The sequence below is a fragment of the Hetaerina americana genome, unplaced genomic scaffold (assembly GCF_022747635.1).
Source record: "Hetaerina americana unplaced genomic scaffold, ioHetAmer1.1.p SCAF_7, whole genome shotgun sequence".
In the NCBI taxonomy this organism is placed as follows: domain Eukaryota; kingdom Metazoa; phylum Arthropoda; class Insecta; order Odonata; family Calopterygidae; genus Hetaerina; species Hetaerina americana.
This window is the reverse complement of record NW_027287316.1, coordinates 1,636,486-1,664,428: the sequence shown is the minus strand read 5'-3', so window position 1 is coordinate 1,664,428 and position 27,943 is coordinate 1,636,486. Positions and strand designations below refer to the sequence as shown.

The following is a 27,943-nucleotide window of genomic DNA, read 5'->3' as shown; positions in this document are numbered from 1 at the left end:
GCTAATTTCATTTCAGAACAACTGAGGAACAGGACTATCTATTAATGGCACCAATATTCTTTGATGTGTTAATCTATTTTTGCACAAAATTAACTTTTCATAGCCCTTCATGCACCTTTTATGATAATGAATAGGTTTTTATATCACTTTAATGCAGATAAATTGGCTTTATTTAATAGGTACCCTTATGCTCCTGGCTCATCCCATGACCACGGAGCATATGTAGCTTTCCATTAGAGCTAATACTCCAATCTGGGGTGTAAAATCACTACCACTTACCAACTTGTGCTGCTATATCACAGACTGCTTTTAAGGTGACCATCATCACTTTAAAGTAGAAAATTAAAACATAAGTAGCATAAATGGTCTATTTGGATTGTCTTTCAGCTCAATCAACCATAGTTCATGTCTATCATTTTCGTATGGTATCGCTGGTCACAAATCGTCCCATTTCATCAATGTGCAAAATAGTAAGTACATTTTATAATAGTAACATGTATGTAGTTGATAGAAAACAGCCAAAACATGTGCTGATATCATTTCCATTAACAAGATAATTCAATAACATACACTCACACACACATCCACTCACACCTGTGTGTGTGTATCCTTATGTGTGTAGGTCGGTTTAATAGGTGATGATAGAGATCACCTAGTACTAAGCCCTATACAGCGTGTGAAAATTCACACATTAGGGTAGAGGGGCCTGTTCCTTTCCCTGTGCCGGTTATGGTTTCCCAGGAAGACCTGGTAGCCAAAAAATGACTTTAGCTTGGGTGGAGCTGAAGGTGCCCAGAGTGCCTTGCCCAGGATTCGACGCCAGGACCCTCTGGTCAGCAGTCAGTTCTACCCACTGGACTACCGCGACCCTTTTATATATATATATATATATATATATATATATATATATATATATATATATATATATATATATATATATATAATATATACACACATACATACACACACATATATAGACACACACACAGCCTCTCCTTTGTAGCAGAACTGTAACTTTTGTATAGTGGATGGCAGCAGTAGCAGCCAAGATCTAGAGTACCCGTAGTTATTTTATGATAAAATGAGAAACTATTATTCCAAATGAGTTAGTTTTTGTAGTTGTAAAGAATCTTATACCACAATGACTGAAGGATTTATCTACAATTAAATTCATTATGCCCAGTCTAAGTTCACGGCACAAGATTTTTTCTTACATTTACAAAAGTAACTTTAAATATTCCAAAAGCAATAACAGTGCAATAAACTAATTGTATGATAAGACAAAAAACAAATGGAGGAAATGGTTCATTTGATAATTTTTACTGAGAAAGTGCATATTTATAATTTCATTAACTGCCAAATTCAGCAGAAAAATTCTTTTTAATTCTTATTTTACGAGAAAAAAAATGCTCATTCCAATAACACATGCTAATTAATTGAATTAATTTTTTTTAGGAAAAAATATTGTAGTTTGAGTTTTCATTCTGTAGATACGAATTTTTACAGCATCTTTTGACTGCTCCTTTATAATAATTAAATATTGCTCATTCCTCTGGCATGTGAATGAAAGGATGGCAAAATTATAAACAGTATGTGTGCGCATAATTATTTGAAATATATTCTCTCAATATTTAATCAGTCTTGATTAAAGTTCTTGCCTCTTAATTTGATTGCTTCAATCCTTAGCAGTTGAAAAATATAAGCATCCTTGAAATCCTGTTTCAGACTGTAGTAGTCACATCAAAATCATTGATTTTGCATTGAACAAGTTTAAGGATGATAATGAATGGAAGTCAGAGGTGTGTTTATTGCAAATTTAAAACCTTATAGGGGTTTACAGAGCTAAAAGCTCTCATTTATGGGTACTCAAGCCTTAAGCCATAAGCAACCTATGCCACCTGCTAAGCCTTCCAAGAGAATCGTGTGAAAATGATTTAACTCCAGCTTGCTTCTCATACAATACTAGGAGGAAGAATTCGGAATCACTGCCAGAGAGAGAAATATGTCATTTTGTACCCTCCCACAAATTTCAAATAGCAACAATATTTTATCTATTTATATTTGGTGCAGTGGTAACACTAAGAGTAGCAGAACTTGGCAGAGTTGTGGGGAGATTCGTGTGTTTTTGCCTGAATGGAGATGTCCGGCAGATGGACTTCTCTCCTTCATCTTCCGAGGATGAGCTGACATGCATTTGGTGAAGGAGTGGTTCCAGAACTGGTGCAGTGGACTTGCTCCCAATCCGACCAGCACGGTCATAAGACCTCCGCTGTCTTCGAAGAGAAGAGCGATATCTGCCTTCTTTCAGGTTTCTTGCTTGTGTCATCGGGAGAAGAGGAACTTTAGTGGCCTCAGATGATGACTGAGATGAATCTTCCTTTCTGTCACAGTCATCTTCTTCATCCATTCTTTGTGGTCCATCATCACTATCAGATGGGCTTGCCTGAGAGAAAATAGTATAAAATTATTTGTGTATCTAAGGGACAGGAAGTATATATACCTAAATAGGAAACATATAGGTGTGTAATTCTACCAAAAAGATGGAAGAAAAAGTGAAAGTTTTAAGGACAGAATTGCAAAAGCATAGGGAATGAGGGAACACAGCTGTTATTCTTCAATCAATTATCACTGATTAATTACTCATTACTCCATGTAAAACTATTTTCTTTAAACAATTAAGTCTTTAGAAATTATGTATTCTTTTTATTGATTTTCCTTGGATACATTGTAAACTTGGATAGTTAATATTATCCAAACTATGGTATTCCCCATTAAGTCATATTTGGTGAGACAAATGCTATGAAATAATCTATACGTAGTACCAATTTGATATGCTCTTGGTTGATGGCATGCTCAGGTATTGATTGATTTCATGCTTAGATCTTCTGGTGAAGAGAAAATTCTCGTTTGCTTATGAAGTATTCTATCTCACTTCATGTGGTGATCAAGAGGAATTAAGAAGACTAAATAATCACTAGACTAAGCAGCTTGTGACATTTCCCATAGGAGAATATTTGAGGGGTAAATGGAAGCTGTACACATTGAGTCACAATCAAGTCACAGTCAAAATTGAGGAGTGTTATAGCCTTTTGAAGTGAAAATAGATACCATGATACAGACATTGAAAGCAGTGTTAGATGTCACATTAATAGTTGTCCAGTAACTGGGGAGCAATGAAGAATAAAGTTATTCAGTTTTCTCCTTGTATTTTACTTTCAATTAAGGAATTGTTTTCAACTTTTAAATGTATTAGTATCTTTCAGATTTTATACCTATTAGAAACTACCTACAACTCAAACTCTATCACGATGCCCTGTATATTTAATATGCAAGGGTTCATTCCCCATGGATATCCTTCAGTAATAATATCAGGCAAGGGCTAATTTAAATGTAGCAATAGCAAAGAAAGTTTAAAAAAATAAAATACATAAATGTGGAGCATCACCAAAAAATTCACTCATAATTTTAGCCAATGGAAAAAACTTTCATATGAATATTTCCATCAATACTCTTGTTGTGTATATTTTGACCATCAATGCCTAACTGTATACAACCAACCACAGTAATCGCTGAATATGTTAATATGATATGTGAGGGCAGATCTCAAATCAGATGAAGTATTACAGCTTGTGAAAGTCACACACCAGGATCAAGGCATCAGTAATTTTTCCTTTGTCCCTTGCAGTTACCGAGACAGACCTGCTATACAAACAATTATACAGCTTGGTTGAAGCCGATGAGATTCGAAATTCTCTGTATTTGAACCTGATGATACTTATAGCTGACTATGGGTTTCTATAGATGAACACTACTTACCGGGCTACCACTATTCCACCCATAATAATATCTTAGTCTGAAGTACTAAAAATGATCTAATGAAGATCATTATTAAAAATGCTCATGCATTACTCATATTTGCACGAGAACCAACTTACTAGCCAAAAAAAATTATGATTCATTTAGCTTATGTCAGTTTCTTGTTTCATAACAATTTAAAATGGATTCTGTTTAGATTTTGTAAAACTTTTATTTAAAAACAAGATAGCATAAATGAATAGCCTGTAAATGGTTATACTGAACTAGCAAGGTAGTTTTACATCGATCTTCAGAAGCTGATTTACAGACTATTCTGAAAGCTATCTTTTGTAAAAGAAGGGTGGACACCAGAATCAAAGCTGCTGTAAACATGAGCTTGCAGCAGCTTAGTTTAGAGTCAACGATTAAGCTTGTAGTTTAACAGGTTGGCTTTTTGCGACTATTTTGTTGAAAATCATGCATATACAGTGTATAGAATTAAAAAAGTATCTGTAATTTTAAAACTTTTTCATGCACATACGAATTATGATTAAAATAGAGAAATCATTTAGAAATACCAGGTGTGTCCCTAAAGTATCCAACCTGTATTCATAACTCTGTGCCATAATATTCAAGCAATCTCTATAGGGTACGAGCGTAACCAGTGACCCCTCATGCACTTGCAGGCTACATCAGTTGCCAACAAGGCATTTTAATTCCTGTTTATTTTGCTTGTATTTGTTTACAGTGCCTTTTTTGTATTTTTTGGATTTTTCAATAATGGCAATGGTGGGAGAGATGTGACCAATGATTTTGCATCAAGTTTTGCTTTCAAATTGAAAAGATTTGTGCAGAAACCACTTAAATGATACTGGAGGCCTTTGGGATGAGAGTATGCGCAAATTACAGATAAGTGAGAGGCACAAGGGGTTTAAAGATAGCCACACATTTGTTGATAGTGACCTGCATTCTGGCCTTGAACACAATAACACCAGAAAATAAGAAGCAATTGAAACTTGTAATTGAAAAAGATTATCATTTGACTGCACACAAATTAGAAAGGGATCTTGGAATCCCGAAAACTTGTGTTTCAAGAATTATAATTGAGAATTTGGGAATTACTCGTAGGCGAGCATTGACTGGCTTCTTCACCACCATAATGTGCCAGCACATTGATTGAACCTTGTGCCACAGTTTTTGACAAAACACAAGATTACACAGCTTTGCCAGCCTCTGTATTGTCCCACCTTAGATCCCTGCGATGTTTACCTCTTCCCAAGATTGAAAATTCTACTCAAAGGACACCAGTTCAATGACATAGAGACGATTCAAATGAATGTGACGTGTGCACTGAAGGCAGAAGTGCTTCTTCATGATGTGGCAGCACCGATGGGAGCGTGTTGTTCAGTTGAATGGGGATTTCTTCCAAGGATGTCGAAGAATAATATCAGCATGGAGTTATGAATGCAGAGCACATACTTTTGGAGCACACCTCATGTATGCATCCATATACTTCCTTCTATTATTTACTTAAACTATCAAGAGCCCAAAGAATGACTTACCAATCGTTCTCTCTTTTTCAATGTTAGCTCCAATCTCCGTAAAAACCTGCAAAGATGAAAATTTATATTAATCAGGTGTAATTGAAAAAATATATATAATGCTACTAAAGATCAATTCATTATCCTAAAGATGTATCTATTCTATTTGTATGAATGGAAAAAGAATTTCTCCTTAAAATCATCTTAAAGAACACAACTTAAGTACAACTACATTATATGCAAAAGGAAGCTAATACTTGTATTGCATACACAAAAGGCATAATGTTTGTCAATGAATATTTTCTCCCATACAACAAGAATATGACTTCAACCAAATTGGACAAATTTATCAGGTTGCTAATTGCACTAAAATTGGACATAAATTTTTGGTAATTGGAATGAATGAATGGGGTTGTAATGTCACTCGAAATGCATAAATTATTATCTAGATACATATGGTTTAGTATGTGACATTAAATGTTAAAGCATTGAACTCTTGGCTTTCCAGTATTCAAGTATTGCATTATTCAGACCTTTTCAAATTCCTGAAATCTGGCTTAATTTTATCCAAACCATTTGTGAAACAAATTATTAATTTTAAATATGAGAATCAGCAATGCATTAATGAGTCTAACTTTAAATGATGTTCAGACACATAAAAATACGGACCAATTAAGAATATTGAAAACAATTATTAGCAAATTAGAAATGTTGGCATGAATAGAAACTTTATTAATATATTTGTTTAGCAGATAGTCAAAACAGTTTGGTAAAATATTCAAACAGTTTCTATTTATGTTCCAGCAATAAGTGAAAGGAAAAAAATTGATTTAAATTTTAGTATAGATCAATAATCTAGATGGAAAATAAACCCACCAACAATCTGGCATGAAAACTTCTTAGAATGCTGTTAACTCTTGAAGAAAGGACAATGCAATGTGTTATGGTGATTGCAAAAGTTTCAGTCCTTTTAGTGTAACTAACATACATATTTGATCAGCATTTTTCAACTGTGTCTATTAATAATTCTGAGATTGTTAAGCATCATCTATTTAATTGATCAAGAGAATTTTTTTTCAAAGTGTAACTGGATATCATGTACCAATGTCAATGTCTTTCCTGTCTGAGAAGTTTATAGCACCGTCAGGTGTTCCACAAGGTTCCAATATAAGACCCTTGTAGCTCATAATATTCGCTTATTGCACAGTTTTCAACTATGTGACTTTCTACAGTTTGCTGATAATATTAAAACTTATGAATGTATTTTTGATTACATGATTAGCAATGAATTGCAATGTAGTACAGATGAACTGCAAACCTATTTTTCTTTGAATAAAATTTTCATTAATACTAAAAAAGTATCCTTTATTAATTTTAAATTGGAAAGACACTTTGTACTGTAAAATATACAATCAATGGTGAAGTGGTTCCAATGCCTGAAACTGTCAGCAACCTAAGGGTAGACTCTCGACTCACTTTGCCTTCCCATATCACTAATAAGCCCCTACAAATGTTAGACTTAATTAATTGAAACAAAAAAAATCAGCAACATTTGGGTATATATTTATATTTTTCTATGGCGAATTAATGAGGTGTCATTTGAATTTTTTCTCAAGTCATACGTTCTCCCATCAATAATATTGAAGTCTATGGTTTCACAACTATTCAGATTTCCTTCAACTTAAGGGAATGATAATGCTAAAACTACTCTTATTTGGTAACACACTGTAATTTAGTGCTTTCACAGTGTGATTTCTCAAATTTACTAAGTACGATTGACCTCCATGTTCTCCCATTCTTCTCTCAGAACAATACATATGCTTTTTTGTTAATTATTGTAGGACTAATTTTAGCCTTTACTCAACTGTGGATAAAGTCAAGCACACAGGCAACAAGTAAAGAGATGAGAATATTTTTAACATGGAAATTTATGATATTAAAATTTCCTCATTTTAGAATAAACATGTAATTACGGACTTGTATATAAATCCAAATTTATATTCTTTATTACTCATATAACACTCAATTTTATTGGTTTTTTTAACAAATCTAATAATAATTTTTAAATTTATTTCTTAAATAACTTAAGTCTGCATTCATCATACACATGTTTGAATTCTAATTTTATGAAAATTTTAAAGTATATTATTGTAATATTCTGTAATTTGGTTCAGAAGTTCCCATCTTTACTTGAATAGGGAAATAAATAAAACAATGGAAATCGTAATTTTGGCCTTACCTTATCTGATGACCAATAGTTTTCATTCGGCATATTTTCCTTGTCTGTGGCAATGATTCTTGGCCATCAAGAGGTAACAAATATGCTTCACGCAGGCCTATCTTCTCAGGCCCATAAATCCATTTAGACTCCTTTCCAATTATCTTAAAAAAAAGATAGGGATATTGTCGCAAATCATGTAAACGTTGTCAAAATCTAACTTGTACCATATATGCATTAACAGTTATTTGAACAAATGTCTGTGGACACATGTTTCTTTTCCTGAACTAGCATTATATGAATGTCCAAGAAATGAGTAACACTGGCTCTAAAAATTAGATATAATATATATATTATAATTATTTCCATTTATTTTTTAATCATTGTAATAATAATAATACTTTATTCATTTTGAAAAATGGTACAATCATATTTAATGTCGTCAATATAAATATTACTCAATAAATAAACATAATTTCTTAAATGCGATGAAAATTGTCACCAAAGAATTCATCCAATGAGTAAAGTGGGTAAGCAAGTAACCAGGTATATACCCTATTCGTGAAACTCTGGATACCGTCAGATTTCAAATGAGTAGTCAGATAGTTATACAGTTGTATATTCATAGTATGAAATGTGTTGTAAGTTGATGACAATACAATCTACAATAAGTAGTATTTAGATTTGATTTACCTCTTGTGGAGTAGTTATGGATATTAGATCTTAATTGGGAAGTTTCTATATTGACTTTCATATGAATAAGAGCCTTAAAGATATATAAACTAAATACAGTCATGATACCGTAACTAATAAAAAAAGGTTTGCAGGAATCATGTGGTGGTATATTAGCAAGAGAGCGAATAGCTCTCTTTTTTAGTAGTAAAATTTGTTTAACATGTGGGGAATGACCCCATCACTCAATACCATAATTCAAATGACATTGAAAGAAGGCATGGTAAAGTGTTAAACGATACTCATTGGAAATGAGAAAGTTGAACTTTCTTAACATGTAAACAGCTTTACTCAGTTTATTACAGGTCTGACTGATGTGAGTTAAGTTTTATATCAATATAAATTCCTAATATTTTAACAGTTTCAACATCAGTTTTTTTTTATTTAAGACTGCACACAATATGCTGAGTTTTGCTGGTACTTAAATGTAAATGATTAACATCAAACGATTCCTTGGCCTGTCTTTGCGTAGCGCTAAATTGTACCTTTGCATCTTCTAGATGTTGACATTTTTCCACAAAAGTAGTGTCATCAGCATATAAAACAGATGTAGGTTTCATGTAACAGGGCAAATCATTAATCATGATAATGAAAAGTATTGGGCCAAGCACAGAGCCCTGTGGTACACCACATTTTACTTTAAGAGCTGTAGATCGACAGCCATCAAGTTCAACCAATTGGCAATGATCATCCAAATATGGCCTCATTAGTTTCAGTGCAATTCCCTTAATACCATAATATTCTAGCTTTGTTAGTAATATTGAATGATTAACAAAGTCGAAAGCCTTACTAAGATCACATAGTGTTACAGAGACTGACTCCTCTTAAAATGTATTAATGATATAATTAACTATGGGCTCTACTGCCAAAATTGTAGATTTCCCAGATCGAAAGCCATACTGTGATTTGGAAAAGAAATTATTTGACTCAAAAAAATTACAAATTTGATCTTTCATAATAGCTTCAAAAATTTTACCAAAAACTGGGACTATTGAAATAAGGTGATAGTTCGCTAAATCATCTTTATCACCTTTCTTATAAGCAGGTTCTGTTATGGAATATTTTTGAGGCTATTGGAAAATCTCCTGTCTCAAAACATAAGTTGACTAACATACCTAATGGTTCTGCAGTGAACACAATAATGCCCTTTGTTAGGGAATTAGAAAGACCATAAATATCCTTAAAGTTAGATTTTTTAAATTTTTTAACAGTTGATATAATATCAAATGGAGTAACAAAATTCCATTTAAAATTTAAATTATTCGAAGGAAGATTTTGCAGCAAACTGCCAATATTGGCAGCATCAACGTTTCCATAGAACAAATTGTTTTCAACACTTTTAAGAAAAAATTATTTATAGCATCTGGAGTGAAAGGATGATTTTCTTTTCCATTACCATGACCAACTTCTTCATTGATTACTCTCCATGCTGCCTTTTGTTTATTTTTTGCATTCAATATAAAATCCTTATTAGCTTTACGTTTTGCACATCTAACTGAATTATAATATTTTCTTTTGTATTTCATATTTTGAATTAAATCTATCTTACTGCACTTCATCTCTTAAATTTCCCACCTTATCTCTGCCTGTTAGCATAGATCTCCCTTTCTTACTTCCCGATAACAATTTAACTTTGCTGTAGAGCGCACCAATTTCACCTTTCCTCTGCAGACTTTCCATATCCTCGCACTGCACTTTCCACCATGCTTCTTTTGCTTTATTTGTTGTCCACCTCAATTTATTGTTTAATTCTTTGTACTTCATTTTTCCTAATTCTGTATTTACATTCTTCCATTTTCTCCGTCATTCATCTTTGTAATCAATCATCTCATCCGTGATCCTTGGTTTCCTAGTCCTATTAGCATTAACAGTTCCAATAGTGTCTTTTGCGGCTTTAGACAACACTTTCTTGAAACTTTCCCATTTTTCTTCAATAGTACTTAGCTCTTTACCATCCTCCATGATTTCCTCTACCACCTGTTTGTATTCCTTCCTTTTCAAACCATTTAATGCTTCTACATTCCATTTTCTAACTCGCCACCCCTGCCTTATCTTTTTGAAACGGACGCTACATTTCATAACAACTAAATTGTGATCTGAGTCCGCATCCGCTCCTAGGAAGCTGTGCGAATTTATCACACTGATCCTAAACCTGTGTCTAACCAGGATATAATCTAGCTGATACCTTTCTGAGTCACCTGGCATTTTCCATGCATACCTGCATCTTTTGTGATGTCTAAACCAAGTGTTGGTGATGACTAACCCCTGTTTCCTGCAGAACACAACTGTTTTCTCCCCACGGTCATTCCTCGTGTCTAAACCGTAGTCTCCCACCTCATCACCATCTCTTCCTTCACCTACCGTCGCATTCCAATCCCCCATCACTATCAAATGTTTCCCTGCAGGAACACATGCGATAATGTCCTCTAACTGATCGTATATCCTATCGACCTTTTCTTCCATATGGTTGCTCGGTGGCATGTATACCTGAATAATAATCAACTGATTGTATATCATATCCTAGTTACCTGTTCTATGTCGACTACGCTTCTTCCTACCTCTTCATTTAATACTATGGCAAAACCTTGTTGGCTCTCGTCCCCGCCACTGTATTCAATACTGATCACTCCAGTAATCCCCGCTATCCTTCCATCTCACCTCGCATAGACCTAAAATATCTATATTTCCCCTTTCCATCTCTCGCTTAACATTCTCCAATTTCCATGTCCTCATCATTGTCCTAACATTCCACGTTCCTATTCTAACTAATGTGGTCTTCGTCTCCTGCGTCTTCTCTCCTGCTGCTGCTGGTTTTCCCTTGCAAGGGTTTTGTGGGATTACTACCGTGGAAGCCTTGCCTCTCCCGCTGCCAGGCATGACACGTGGCGTAATGGGCCGAGCCCCGTAGTTGCCAGGACTCAAAATCTCTGTATAGTCCATCATTTAAATCTTGGTAGTTATAATTGAGGTGGTTTCCCGTTGCCTTCCTCAATAGTGTTTTTAAAGTGACACCATCACTTACTGACCGCCCCGCTGGGGTCAGACGCCATTGCAGCCGCCTCACTGAGGAACAGACGCTGCGTGGACTACCTTTCGTCTGGCTCCTAACCTTCGACCTATCTGGCATGGGTGACCCTACTACGAGCAATTATTATTACTCCCACCAGCACAGCTCTAGGGGTCATTGGAACGCACAAGCCCTTCCACCACGTCAAGGTTGTAGTCCGGGGAGGGATATATATATATATATATGTGTATATATATAAACCATAAACACAGTAATCAACCCGAAGGTCGGTTTAGTAGGTGATGGTAACGATCACCCAGTACTAAGCCCTATAGGACGTGTGAAAATTCACACATCAGGGTAGGGGTGCCAGTTCCTTTCCCTGTGCCGGTTATGGTTTCCCAGGAAGACCTGGTACCGAAAAAATCACACAGCTTGGGTGGAGCTCCAGGTGCCCAGAGTGCCTTACCTGGGAATCGAACCCGAGACCCCCCGGTCAGCAGTCCAACGCTCTACCCCCTGGACTACCCCGACCCATATATATATATATATATATATATATATATATATATATATATATACTACCTTGATCAAAAAGTTCCCGGAATAACCACCGTGTGGCGCTCCCATCGTTCCGATTTGAGTTCTGTTTTTTTTGTTAAATTGGTACATCTGTTGTTGATATTCCCTTTAAATCTTAGTGTCATAACTTGACATTTGCAAAAGTTACGTAGCCAAGAGTACATCTATCTCTGTGTGTGTTGGCGGTTTTTTACAATTGCAGAAATGGATTTAAATTTGCAACAACGAACTTGTATTAAATTTTGCGTAAAAAACGGATTTAGTGGCGCACGGACGTTGGAAATGTTGGAAAAGTGTTTCGGCAACGATTCTCTAAAAAAAACGGTCGTTTACCAGTGGCACGAGCGGTTCAGAAGTGGTCGTGAGTCAATCGAAGATGATGAACGCAGTGGCAGACCATCGACATCGAAAGTCGGTGAAAAAATTGATAAAGTAAAAGAAATGTTGGTCAATAACCGCAAATTAACCATCAGAGAAATAGCGGAGGACTTGAACATTGCCTATGGATCCGCCCAAGACCTTGTGGTTAATGATTTGGGTTTCCGTCGTGTAGCAGCAAAGTTGGTTCCAAAAGACCTCAATTTCATGCAAAAAAGAGACCGTGTTGACGTCGCAAAAGACATGATTTGCGAGGCTGAATCCGATCCCACATTCATCAAAAGGATCATTACTGGAGACGAGACGTGGGTTTATGAGTACGACACGCAATCCAGACATCAGGCAAGTGAATGGCGTTCACCAAATGAACCGAGACCAAAAAAACCACGTCGTTTTCAGTCAAAAAAGAAGGCAATGCTGACGGTTTTCATGGATTACAACGGTGTAGTGCATCATGAATTTTTGCCAGAAGGCCAGACAGTAAACAAAGAGTATTATTTGGGCGTTATGAGACGTTTGCGTGAAGCAATTCGCCGAAAGAGACCAGAAATGTGGGCAGAAAACTCGTGGATTTTGCACCATGATAACGCACCGTCGCACAGTGCTATCATTATTCGTAATTTTTTGACGAAAAATGCAACAAATACCATCCAACAGCCACCGAATTCACCTGATTTGGCTCCCTGTGACTTCTTTCTGTTCAATCGAGTTAAAAAACCATTACGGGGAACGCGTTTTAGCAGCCGAGAGGAAGTAATGGAAAAATCGCAGGAAGCACTGATGGACATACCGAAAACCGAATATAAAAAATGTTTCGAGGATTGGATCAAGCGCTGGCATAAGTGTGTTGCAGTCGATGGGGATTACTTTGAAGGGGACAATATAGATTTAGATGAATAAACTTGTATTTTTAATTTTCTGAATAAATTCCGGGAAATTTTTGATCAAGGTAGTATATATATATATATATATATATATATATATATATATATATATATATATATATATATATATATATATATATACACACACGCACACACACACACACAATCATCATTGTTAAGTGCAACATTCAATACTGAAGTAACAATGAAAGCTATTATCCTTGCAGTACCAGGACCTCAAAAAACCTACCTTAACCAAACATTTGTGTGAACTAGAAATGCTGCACTTAGGACTAAATATATGAGCCACATTCTTTTTAATAAATTACTTGGCAATTGGAGAAATCTCAACGAGATGTCCTGATTTAAGAACAAACTTTGTGGATATCTAAAATGCACATTTTACTCTGCTAATGAATATTTTCCACTCTAAGTTTCAACTGTATTATATTTTGATATGCCATATGTTTGTATGTGTATACAAATCCTTGAGACAAAATAAATTATTGATATTTTGATCATTGCACAATGCTTAGAAGTTTAGAAAAATTGATAAAAACCATAGACAATATATTGGCTACATTTATTCAGAGGGTGTTTTGATTTTTTAATCTAATGCAAATTTTTACATTAATCATGTAGATTATTGCTACAGACTTGAATAAATATTTTCAGCAACACTTTTATATGACCTAAGTACCTGCATCTAGCAACAGTTTTAATTTCCTTTTCAAAGTCTACATTCAAATTGAAATATGCCCAGAGATGAGTATTCTCAAGCAATAACTACCTAAACACGTGCATGAATTCAGCCACCACATGATTAATAACGTAAATTAACTATTTTCCACCCTCTAACTATAAATTAGATACCATATACTGATATTTGGGCACCATGTTGATTTCTAAATGCCCAAATACTAATGGTACCCTTTTAATTGGCAAAAACATGATATTTCAGAAATATTGTCTTTATACCAAGCAACAACAACCTCAAAATGGATATCTATATCATTATTATTTCTTTTAAATGTTAGTCAAAATGTCATTATTAAATAGGTACCTATGTATTTTGCACTTTTCCACCATAGGACATAATTAAATTTATTACACATGAGTACACAAGCACCTTATACACATATAAAGACCTCAAAACTGTACCAAAAACATTTATAAGCATTTTTTATCACTATACATGCATTCTAGCACATCATTTTCAGCTTCAGAATTTACCAGGAAATGCTCTTGGCATTAAAATTTTTCTAATATTAAATAAAGCATGTACTAAGGAACAGGGTGAATGCATTTACATATATATTAATGAATATAGGTATTCTTCACTTCAACCAAGTCATTCCTAACAATAAACAATGTTTTACTTACAATGAAGGGAAGAGGTGTGTCTCATAGAATAATTAATTTCAATATATATTAATACTAATAGTCATTGGTAAATTAATAACAAGAAATTATTGCAAATATTTATTGTATTTTAAAGTGCCAACAACCTACTGTTGCACATCTGATAAAATCATTAGAAAAAAAGGCTGTTTTTAAATACATTTCCTAAACAAATTACTGGAAATACACTGTGAGTAAACATGGCTATTACAAAAAATATTGGTGCATACTTAGATTTAAACTAGCACGAAACAACTAGTGCCTAATGATTAGCAACATGAACTACAAAACTGTGACTTTTCTGGTCTAGCATGGGAGATACTGCTGGCAAAATAATGCAGAAGTTCTAAGTATGTTCAACTGAATTCTCTGCAAATAGCATTAAAATTAGTGTACTTGATTAAGGCAACTTGGACTATTGGTAACAATAATAATCTGATGAAATCTATGGAAAGAGAAGCAAGATAATTAATCACTACTGGGTGTCTCCTGTAAGTAAAGCAAACTAACAGTCAATGAAGTAATTCCTTACTCGATCAGAACTCCTTGAATCAAGCAACTTTTCATTCTTCAGGAATCTTATCCCCACACGAGAACTGGTATCTATAACCAAAAAATCCTCTTTCTCTTAATAGATTAATAATATTATTGAAGAAAACATTATAACACATTAAATCATAATCAACATAATTGAATCCGATTAAGTACCTGTAATGATTAAGCATAATAAATATCTTCTGGAAAAAATAGCAATTACTGCTCTTATAATTCAATTCTCTACATACTATAATGCTCTTGTAAATGCTTAGTAGAATTTCAAACTTTTAATGCTTTTACAGTCCCAGGTCATATAATTTTCAAGATAAATTTTCTCTCATGTAGGAAATGTACATTATCTTTCTTTTTCTAAAATTCTTCTTCCAAGACTGTGCTGTAAATTTTTGAGGAAAAAATACTATGTTGAAGTGCCCTGAGGGACTACCATGGCAACCAAAGTAAGTATTGGTAAATTTTTGCCTCATCGGTGCCTGCGGAGGTCCACACTCAGTTTCACTCTACTTTTTTGTGTTGACTTCCATTCAATAGAACTTTCAATGAACACTTTTTTTGATTATCTTTTTATTCTGACCCTCTCATCTTTATGCATTAATTCAAAAGTTATTCTTCCCCTCTCCCACCCACTTCTCTCCCCTTCCAGCAACAAACCCTCATTCAGGTCCCTTCACTGCGCTGTTACTTTCCCCTTGTCATAATTCACTTCAATGCCACAACTTTACTATGCAGTCAAAATATAAGCATATAAGTAACATCATTTCTATCAATTATTAGCTTTGCAGGAGATTTCAGTATTATTTTGAATGAACTGTGGGGACTGCTTCTTCAAAGTAACAGCAGTCAGAGGCTCTTATTGCATTTATTTCAGCTTCACTTTAATTTGGTCAATGTTTTCTCAGTGAACAAATACTTGGATTAGAAATTATCTGCACTCTTTTAGCATATCGCATAAGGATATAGTCAATTGTGTTGATTTTCACTGCTATGGGAAAGCAGGCAAGAAGATTTCCAGAACTAATCAAGAAAGCTTACCAGGGCTTTGGAAGTACAGGAGATTTTGTAGTTGTTTTGCATTTGACAGATGGAGATATAAATTTAAAATTTGAATCCGTACTGCTCTATTTTTATGAATGCATTATCTTCTGTCTTTAGGCACAGTTTTTAGAATGTGCCAAATAACCCTGCTACAAATGACAATTCTCTTCAAGACCCAAATTTAAAAAACTCCAATCAAGAAGGAAGCGAAGATGAGATTGAATTTTCTGCTCCCAAATCTAAGAGTTCTGAATTTGAAACTTCAATGGGAAACCCTCCTACAACACCAAGTGAGGGAATTCTGGACCAGTCGCAAAAACCATAAAGGTCAAAATGATTCTCCTGATGATGCCGAAGGCAGTAGTATTGAATGGAGTGCTCTTACAAGTAACCAACAAACTATATAATTTTCAAAGCATAAAAATCATTCATCTTGACTGGAATATGAACACAGATCCCTGACTGAGTCAGTTCAGCTACTGAGACAATAATTTACAACTTTGGAAATTTGGCATTTTAAAAGTTACTGAGACAGCATCGGTCACAATTCTTTGAAATTATCAACAAAGCATTTAAATTTGAGGGAGGACATAGGATTCCCTCATAAATAGCTGCAAATTTGGTTGATAGATCTTGATTTTTCCAGAATTTTTAGGAGGAAAATGGTAGTGCAAACACACCTTTTTGTATTGCAAGTTTTAATTTGGACAGAAGATGGCCACAACAATCAAGATTACACTTGTGGAAGTCTTGTGCAAAATAAAACAAATGAAAAGAGTTATTGGGATAAAGGAGATAACTTCAGGCGTCACTTTGTGGAAACTATACATATTGCAAAAGACCCACTTGGTTTTTCCACATAAAATATTTATTCACGACCTAGGTTTCGACGCTCAGCGTCATCTTCAGGTGAAGATGACGCTGAGCGTCGAAACCTAGGTCGTGAATAAATATTTTATGTGGAAAAACCAAGTGTTTCTTTTGCAAGTTATTGGGATGATTGGCTAAATGGGAATTATTCAAATGCCAACAACTTGGCACAATTGGTGCAAATGGACTTTTGAGTGTCAGCATCCTTTCAAAAACAATGAGTCACAATAGATTTAAATGATTGTTAAGAATGTGACACTTGGGTAGTAATGAATAGATCTGGATGGGGAGAAAGGGTTAAAAATAGAGCTTCTATAGATGATATAACCAGAAAATGGCAGCAATACCTCACTCCTGGAACAACATTGTATGTTGATAATGCATTAGTACCTTTCAGGGATCATCTAATAACCATGCAATCTGTTTCTCAGAAGACCCATAAATACAGAATTAAAATATTCAAGTTGTGTTCAGAAAAAGGATACACATGAAACACAAATGTGTACTCTGAGGAAAGATCAAAAAGAGCTATGCTTGGAGGCCTGAGTGCTGGCATCCAGCACTGCAAGCTGTCCCTCAAATCCCATGGGAGGAGAGGAGGGCAGCCATGCAATTGAGTCCTTGGACTCAACCCTTATCATGGCATCTAAGTCTGGTTCTCCCTCTAAAGGGGGAGCATCAGAGTCCAATGCCTCCCACTCCACTCCCGGGCAGTTGCACCACGGATGCAGGCTCCCACCTCAAAGGTAATCGGGGGCTGCCAGGAAGAGGGAGGCATGGAGGCTGAATGTAAGAGTGCGCCTCAACCCATAGCATATGGGAAAACACAAGGAATTGTAGCTGCCTGAAACCTCCAGGGTTGGAGAGGCAAGGGCCAGTCAATCATTTGCTGGGACAGCCAAGGGGTTGAAGGGTGTAGCCATCATCTCAATTGCTACCCCGATGCCACAATGAATCCAGCGTGGCATGCCATGGTGCAACTCAAAGCAGAGAAACTATTAAATACGACCAGGAACTGCCCTCCTTCAAGGGGAAAATTTATTAATGGGGTCCAGGAGGTTGTTTGTGGGGATGACTCTTCAGTATTCTGGATCACTGATATAGCAGGACCCATTTTAGGAACCAAGGGTCAGGCTGTAGATGACCAGCCTTTGATCAAAAGGTTTCTACCAACTTGGTTCAAGGCCAAGTCTCATTGAGATATTACCAAGTCACATCCTAGGCAAAGCCAGGATTGGAACACAAGCCAAGGGGACCTCTCCAGAAATTGGGGAATCAGGGGCATGTACAAATGAAAGGAAACCATAGTCTAGGAAGAGATTCTACTCTTCCAAACCAACCTGCAATGCAGTCATGCAGCTCTGTAGTTCTTTAGAAGATTCTGACAGAAGGTTGAATCAAGAGCCCTGATTCAGGAACCCTGGTGTAATTGGTTGAGTCAGGGGATTAGGCATGACAGGAAGTAAACTTATCTACAGTATTACTGTCAAAAGACCTAGGACTGTGAATATTTGTGAATGGAATAGCAGCCATGCATTTACCTTGGTTAACCTCCAGGGACTTGATAGCAGCTTGTGACTACCCTTCAAGGACTTTGAGAAAAGGAAGAGGGTGACTGTCTGCTCATCCAACCTGCCCTATGATGCTCCAGACCCCCCACCTAACGCTCAAATGGAATATCTGGCAAGTGACTGTTAAACTAAGAAATGGGACCTCCTATTTGTTAGGGATATGATATCCATTGTTTACCTTTGTGTGGGAGAGTTTGATATCAACTCAAGAGGTTAGGCTCTCTTAAAATATTTAATGGCTATCAAATGGCACCCACTCAATAAAGGCTCCCAACCTTCCCTCAGGAATAATACAAGGGAAGAGGTGACTAGTACAACACTTGGCACTGGCAGCCTAGTACACAAGATTATAGGATGGAGAGTTTCTGGGCAGATATTTTTATCAAATCACCAACTATTGTTTACCTTGCAAGGATCTGCAAAGATTAAGAAAATGCATAAGAATCCTAGATCTTCTGAAAGGAAACTATACCAGCAAGAATTGGAGTTGGCTGCAGGAAAAGCTCCTCTGAATAAATTTGAAATTGAGGAAAATCATCTGCATTTTAACATAATCTCAACCTTTGAGATGAGCCGCCATAGAAAAACCACTGTGGAGGCCAGAGCTTGAGAGACTTTGAAGAAGAAAACTCCACGGGGAGGCCAAAAGGACAGGAATAACAAAGCAGCCAGATGTAGTTATAAAACAGCAATTAAAGCTTTAAAAGGGAGTTCTGGAGGAACCACTGCAACAGCGTCGAGAGACTTCCAGAGAGAGTAAGACTCCATGAAACATTATCTGAGGGACCAGATGCAGAAGGGGGGAGGGGGGCTCCTTTTGCTTCCTTTGGGACACTAAACGTCTTCCAATGAAGCAGAGACACACTTTCCGGGTTGCACTGGAAAGATCAGATACAACAGATGAGGTCTCCCCTCTTTCCTCCAGGAATGGAATGGCAATAGTCCTCCAGCATTCAAAATTGCACAATGGGCAACCAATAGTGCGAGCCCATCCAAACCTGATGGAGGTGGGATGTTTCAAGCACTCCTTAGGGGGAGACAATTGCGACTGTCTTTGGTGAGAGTATTTCTTGCTCTTGTCTAGCATTCAGGTAGGTATACTTCCAATGCCTAGTGGATTATGAAGATGGTATTCATACCTAAACCAGGGAAGACAGACTAAACTAGAGCCACCTCATTGGGAGGAATTAGTTTGATGCCATTTCAGATAAAGACCCTTGGAAACGGTGCATGTGATAGACATCCCCATGAAAGAACATTCCTTACATTTAAATCATTATGCGTACCTGATAGAAAAGAGGGTGGAAACAGCCCCCCACTACCTGGTCAGCAGAGTGGAAGGAGTGCTGGACCAAGGACTGAGCAGGCGAGAGCATTCTTGATATTGAGGGCGCCTTTATCATCACAACCTTGGATCAAATATGCTTTACAGCACAGAGGCATTTGTAAAATGGGTGAGAGGTCTGTTAGAACACTAATGGCCAATCTGGGGAATGATACAATGAAGGTTTTGCTGTGATAGAGGTTGTCTACAAGAGGATTGCTATTGCCACACCTTTGGAACTTGGTCAATGATTTGAATTCTAGACTAAAGAAGACTGGTGCATATGCACAAGGGTAATTAGATGTCATTGCAATACCTGCCACCAGCAGCTACCAATGCACTGTTCCCTTGTATATTATGGTCAAAGTGCAGTGCATTTCAATACCACAAAGAAATGTAGTGATGCAGTCTTATGTCCATCTAACTTAACTGGCAGAATACCAATAATAATAATAATAGTAGTATTGTCACTTTAAATTATGCAAAAACAACTGCTCTTACTAGAAATACAAAGCATATTTTAGGGGTGATCTGAAACCTTTCCGATCTCAAAATGAGCATTATTTATTACCATATTTACATTGAAGCACACTTACAAAGAGTTTCATATGACATAGTCAAGAAAAGTTACGTATTTTCAGCTACTTTATAATAATTTTGAAAAGAAAATTTGGAATATTTTACAAACTTCATTTGCAAATTGCAAGACCCTCTCTTTGCTTCTATATCATTGATCATGGGTCAGGCCAAATTGACTAATGGGATGTCAGCTGGCAGAAGAGTTTCTGAGAGTTGGAAAGTTTTGTTTGTTTGAGTGCATCATGAATGTGCTCATATGGGTGTTTCTGGTTTCTGTGTGTACCTAAATATACATGGATGAGGTGGGTTTCCATTGACAGAAGAATGAAGTACCTATATCAGTTCTTCAAGAGCATTGTTGTCATCAATCTACTAAGGGAGGTCAATGATATTGAAATTTGCTATTGTTATTTATTCTAAATATTCAAGGCAAAATTTTAATTTTTAAGCATTTTTAATAATGCAGGAATTTAACAGATTAAAAATCATTCACCTTGATTTATCAATGTCTGGGGCATCTGGGTTTGAGTAATGATCAAGGCGAGTGATTTTAACAGCCTTTGAAATTCCTGCATTTCAGTGCACATCAGCAAATGACTCCGTTAAAGCAATTATTGCAGTACCTCCTGCTGTTCTTTGAAGAACTTATGCTAACCTGGCTATTTTAATGAGAAATTCAGAAGTTATGAAAAATATCTGTGAAAAATATACGTTACAATAATATGCTGAAAATTTTAAAGTTATAGAACATATTATTATTTTGTAAGCATTGTGTTTTGAAGCATTTAAACAAAATAACTCATTATTGTAAAACTACTTTGCTGCTCTAAAGCAGAGAGAGAGAGACTAACTTTTGTTGTGTTTAAAGTCCACCAGGGGTATACCCAGAGAGCATACCCAAGCAGCACTCAGCATTTCCTTAGTAAACAATTTCCCAATTATTCTGAAAGTTTGACTCATTGTCAGAGGATATCAGGGGCTTATCTCTCCAAATGAGGAGGTCAAGTATTTCAAGGACACTCCATGATTCAGTTGATCAGAACATGAGACCTAAGATGCAAAACATTGAATTTCAGGAGTTAACAAGTTCCCTAATGGGAAAGACTGACTCATTGTATGATGATACAAGGTTCCCACTCAATATTATACCATGATAGGTTTCTGTCTCCCCTAATGTTTACCTCATTTTTAAGGTCATTAATATCAGTGCCTATTAGATAAGTGTGCATAGTGCCCAACTTTCTAAAGAATGCCTTTCCAACTTGCACATGTTGGAATTCAGTTCCCACATACACATCTACATGCTTAACAGGACTAAAGAAGCTAAGTTTAAAAATGAACTCAATTTAAGTATAGCTCCCATATTAAATTGTTTGACTAGCTCAACTCACTCTTCAAAGGATGAGATGTTGGGCCCAGTAAAAAGTTTTAGAGTGGTTCAAATTCCAATGAACTTAAGTAGCTATATGTTATCTTTGACATAATTTTGGTAAAATACAAATTACAAGATATTTGTGTTCAAGAAAATTTTAAAAATGTAACTATCAAAGCATAATTGAGATTATTTCAGTGGTAATAACTTGCCTATTTTAAACAAAATGAACACAAAAATGTTCACTTAAAAAGAAATGTTAAGTCGCATGGCTAGGCCATTAGTCTTAGCTAGGCCACTAAAGTAACAAACCTGGAGGGTGTGTATGTTTATGAGAATATTCTCAGATGAGTTGACTCAGCACCACTGCTCATATATTGTTTGACAGAATCTGGTTTAATTGCGCACCTTTTAGGTTGACCTGGGTAAACATTCAGCAAAGTAATGTCTACTTAGCATTCATTAACCCTCCTAGTGCGGTGGGGATTCCAGGGGTACGAGTGAGAAGTGCGAAGGGTAATTTAAGAAAATGTATCACCTTAGGAAAAAAAACATTATGAAGTTACGAGGGCCATCCGGAAAGTAGTACCCGTTCGTGCTGCATGAAGTGCTGACGACGCGAGTAGCCGCTGGACGAGGTCAGATAGCTTCAGTGGCTTGTCTGCCTTCTCTGAGCCAAGTTGCGTGACGCTAGCATTGCCTGTGTTGTTTCTGTGATTGTTTACAATGTTTAAAAAAATTGAGAACGCCGCCAGTTGTTAAGTGAGGGCAGTGATTAAATTCCTCAATGCAAGAAACGTTCGCCCATGTGATATTCATCGCCAATTAAAGGAGGTGTATGGAGACAATGTAATGGACGAGTCGTCTGTTCGGCGGTGGTGTCGCAACTTCAACATGGGGAGGGGGAACACACACGACGATGAGCGTTCGGGGAGATCGTCTGTCATTACAGACCAACTGGTGAGCTCAGTTGACGAATTCGTGAGGAACGATCGGCGCGTCACAATTGATGACATCTGTGAGCATTTTCCCAATGTTTCTCGAACAATTGTTCATGAAATTGTTAAACACCATCTGCATTATGCAAAAATTTGTGCAAGATGGGTCCCTCGCGTATCTCAATGAGCTGGCGGCGAAGGACTATGCAGCAGGAATACAGAAACTTGTCACACGTTATGACAAATGCCTTAATTTGCTTGGAGATTATGTTGAGAAGTAGTTTAAAGTATCCTCTTTCAAATAAAATTTTTTATGTTTGTTAATATTTACTTTTGTGTCTTTATTTCACGAACGGGTACTACTTTCCGGATGACCCTCGTATTTGTTTAGATATCCATATGAAGTTTTTTATTTTAAAATAAAACATTGTAGTTAATAATGATGTTTCACATTTACATCATCTGAAAAATAAATGTAATTATTACAGTATTATAAATTTGAAGAATATTTTTTTAGCAATAATATTTCGATTTTTAGACACAATACTAATATTATTTTAAAACATTTTTCAATAAAACTACCACATTTAAATATAAGAAAGAATCAAAAAGAAATGTAGAAAAAATTATAAAAAAATAAAGAAAAACCAGTCAATTGCAAATTTTTTTGTCAGCCTCTGCATAGTTCGATTTTGTTGAAAAGGCTGATCTCACTGAGTCAAATTGGGACTTTTCCCCTTTTCTTGAGACTGCGGCAATGCGCTTACAATCTAAAGGCAGAAAAAAATGAAATTCTAACTCACAGAGAACTGCTGACAATGTAATCCAATATACAGGGCGCAGATGATTAGATAGGATGGATGGCAAGAGAAACCAAAATGATTACAAAGCAGGGCTCTCATTTCCATCGTATCAACAAAGTCTGAATAAGCAGTTATATATCAACACCACTACACCATAACACATTCAAGAGATTATAGATGAAAACAGATTAGTAGCCTTTCAGTGGCTTTTCATAGTGGAAAGACCACTCAGAAAAAAAAACTAGCAGACAATTAGGCTGAGCTTCCCGACATGTACAAAACTGAACGTAAAATTATAGTAAGAATTATACTTTTTGAAAAGCATTTAAAATTGCTAATAAAAAATTAAAAAATGTGTTATATATTTGTATGGAATTCACCCTATCGATAGCACAAAAACCATAAATTATTAAAGAAAAAACCATAAGTTACAGCGATTTAAACAATAGCCTACGCAAGAGCCGATTTATCGGCCCGCCGCACTTTTCGCCAGGGATACAAAAGCCGATATATCAGCCCGCCGCACTAAGAGGGTTAAATATTCCAACTGAGCATTTTGAATAATCAATTCAAATATGCAGGGATAATAAATTTTTAAAGTTTTACAAAGATATTCAACAATGATCAATTGGAACAATTAAATGTATTATGCTACATAAATTTATTTTAAACTTTCAGGGCTGGAGAATAGAATCCTCCCATCTCCCAATTTCTATCAATACATGTAACATTACAAATTATATGAGTACTTTGAATTTATGTATAAAGTTTATAATCCTAGAGGGTAAACATTTAGTTATTATAAATAATTGATAATTTATAAACAAAGTTATAAATGTTAGGCCATATGAAATTCAAGGCATGCCATCTGTTACACTAATTGTTGTACCCTTCCCACTCTCCTCTGCCTACACTTAGCCTGCCATGCTCCCCTTCCCCCTTGCCAGGCTAAGTACAGGGTCAGGATAAGCCATATCTTATCTCTTAACCTCCCCCTCTCCTTCCCTGCCCTCACCACCCACACACATCTCATTGCCCACTGCCTCGTAACTCTGCCTTCCCTCTTCACACTCTTTCCCAAGAAGTCACAAGTACACACAGAGCTTACAACCAATGGATATGTTCACCTGATGACGCTGCCTTGTGGTAAAACCATGGCCATGGAGAAGAAATTATGACTGAAGTGGATGTTGTGAATATGCTATTTGCATCTGATGAAATTTCTGTGGATAATATTTTTATGTATCTTCAGGAGCAAGGGTTAGTGACAAAAGTAATTCTGATGAAGTGAGCCCCTAAGTTACTACCTTGCCTTCCAGTACTTGGTCAAATGGCTAGATATTCACTCTACATGTTTTCTTGGCATCCATTTGGACTCAAACTTGATATGGAAGATCCATATAAACTGCCTTTCAGGGAAATTAAGTGTGGTATGTTTCTACCAAAATACTTTGAAGAAAAGAGTGAGCCAAGATTTGCTACTAATACTTCACTAATCTACTCCCATATTACATATGGTATCATTCTTTGGGGCTCATCTCATCTCCTCTGAGTCATGTTTTAACTGCAGAGGAAGACAATTTGTAGCATTGCATCTTAGCCTCCAATTTTATCTATCTCTCCAGTATTCCAAGAAATTGGGTTCCTACCATTTCCATACATTGTTTTCCTAGTTACATAAGGATGTGAAACAAAATACATGAGATTTCCATGCAAATTCTCACTACCACCCTCACCATACCAGATCCCAGTTAACACTGTTTATTCTGTACAGGGTGCCGCAACATAACTTTATTTTTTTATAGGGATTTTGCCATATGAGACAGGAAGTTATGTTGCCTCACCCTGTACAATCAAACCAAAGCTGCAAGCCTAGGACCAAATTCAATGGGAATAAACCTATACAATACATTTACACAGAAATAAAAAGTCACAAGAGACATTACTTGGCTTAAAAGACAAATATAAACATTTCTACCTGAGAAAAATAATCAGTGTGTGTCTGAATTTATTTATGATAACATGAGAGTAGCTTGAAAGGTTCTCAGAATCACCAACAGATGTCAGTGCTAGTGCAATGAGTTTCCCACATAGTAATAGGTAATCCTTTATGAGTAAACACGTAACATGTCATTGCTCTGGGAAGAGATCTGTGGTGAGAATGTTTCTCAGTCGTTGCTCCCATGTAGCGATTTGTGAAGATGGAAAATATTGAGATTCCAGTAATGATTGCATACTTCATAAAGATAGGTATGAAAGCCAAGGAAATTCATGACGACTTTCAGAACAATCTGGGGGACTCTACTTCTTCATATTCAACTGTTGCCAAGTGGACAAACGGGTTTAAGTTTGGTTGGGTCAGCTTACATGATGATGGTGTACAGGGAGACTACATTGAAAAATTTCAGGACTATATAAAAATTTTCACTAAGGTAAGTCCTTTATTTCTGTTCCCTTCGAAGAACTTTTCAAATTTATGATCGTACATGACATGTACGTTCAAAATACAACCTATCTAAATATGATCGATATGTATGCAAATATGATAAAAATGTGCATTTTTTCCCCATGCACGAACACTTCTCTGAATTTCTATTTTTTATGATATGGTTTTATTACTATTACACACCAATTCCTTGTGCAAATAAAATTATTACTATTATTTTCCACTTTGACTTATCCACCTCTGGTATGCAGGGCAACAGTGGTATTATCAAGAATTGTTATGAAAGTTACTACTTTGAACTATAATTTCATGGATACTTCATGGATTACATTTTGATAGAAACCTATAATTGCCACATTTGTACTGTCAATGCATCTCTTATATAATCAAAATTCAAAGATATGGTAAGCAAATATTACCATACTTTGAAATTTTATTAAAATTTATGTTTTTCTGAAATGAATCAATGAAACTTTTCTGAAAGTTGAAATAGTAAATATAGAATAATTTATCCCTATTTATGTCCATTTGAAATCAGACAAGGTAAAGACTATGGAAACAACATACCCTCACTTATTACCATATTTGATGACCACTTTTACAAGTAAGCCACAGCCAAATGGTTGAACTGCAAACGGTTTATTATAAAATTAGAATTGGATGTGTAGTGAGTCAAACACAAGCTGTGAAATGATCTCTATTGCTGTTGCATCAAAATAAATAAATAAAATAAAAGGGAAGCGTATTACAGTTTAAATTGTTCACATAATCTCTTTTAGGTAGGAGTGAAAGTCACTGCCTAAGTACTGGGATGTGGAAGGCAATGGGAAACCAACACGTTAATTTCCCTAGAAGATACAGGCTAGAATAAAAATCTGACATGATGGCATCCTGAAGTAAAATAGTCCCTTGACTGAATTTCCTGGCAAGGACTACAGGGAGGGGAACATTAGTCCACTTAGACCAATGGAGGATAGGGATATAAAATAGCAGGTCATTAGAAGTGAGAAGGAAGCTGGAAGAGGCAGAGATGGCGGCAGTGAGGATAGACATCCCTGGAGTAAGTGAGATTGAGCAGTGAATTGGGGGCAAACAACTTCGGGAGCAATGGATGCAGGATGGCATAACCAGTAAATGATAAGAAGACAATTGAACAATAAACCATTGCCTCTACAATAATCAGGTAGCAGCCAAGCAAAAGAAAAACTGAAGGAAAATTGAAGAAGTTAGAAAAGGATGCAGCCTCTCTCTGGGACTATTCAACGTATCTGTCTGGAAGAGGCAATAAAAGAAGCATAAGAACGGGGCATTGGAGGAGTCAAGGTGAATGTTGGAGAAATTATGATGCTCCGATTCACACATGACATGACAGTATTGGCAGAAACATGAGAGGACCTGCGAGCAACTCTGAAGAAGCATTTCAGGGATATAATATTAGCATCAGCAAGAAGAAAACTTTTACAAGTATTTATCATTGTGTGCAGAAGAGAGGACCTGAGGGAAGATATCACAATTCAAAATTTGGAACCAAAGGAAGTGGAATCCTTCTTCTTCCTGTGCAGTGGTATAACTTGGGATGGAAGACATTTGACTGACATTAGGCGAAGAATAGCTTGTGCTAACAAGGAATTCATGAAGAAGGTTACTACTGCATACAAAAAACCTGAGGTCACAATGAAGGATGCAGTCCTTTAAAACAATTTGCAAAGAGAATGGCACTCCATGGATCAGATACATGGAGTATTGGAAAAGTTAACCAGCAAAGAATGGCAGCCTTTGAAACAGGGTGTTGAAAAGGAGAATGCTGAAGATAAAATGGACCAATACAGTGAGAAAAAAGGAAGTATATAGAATAGTAGAAGAGGAAAAGACAATATTTGGAAATTGAAGGGAAGATCCTAGGAGGAAGACC

At 36.1% G+C, this 27,943-nt stretch overlaps 1 protein-coding gene across 1 annotated transcript in view; it reads right to left on the bottom strand.

Annotated features, from left to right (window-relative positions):
• Window positions 1-956: 956 nt before the first annotated feature.
• The window catches only part of LOC139696479 (uncharacterized), a 434,479-nt gene continuing 407,492 nt past the window's right edge, over window positions 957-27,943 (bottom strand). Inside the window, exons 27-29 of the mRNA XM_071595264.1 lie at window positions 7,576-7,718; window positions 5,358-5,403; window positions 957-2,443 (exon numbers count right to left, since the gene is read on the bottom strand). Of these exons, the coding sequence (XP_071451365.1) occupies window positions 2,048-2,443; window positions 5,358-5,403; window positions 7,576-7,718 (585 nt within the window). The 3' untranslated portion in view covers window positions 957-2,047. The remainder of the gene's footprint in view (window positions 2,444-5,357; window positions 5,404-7,575; window positions 7,719-27,943) is intronic.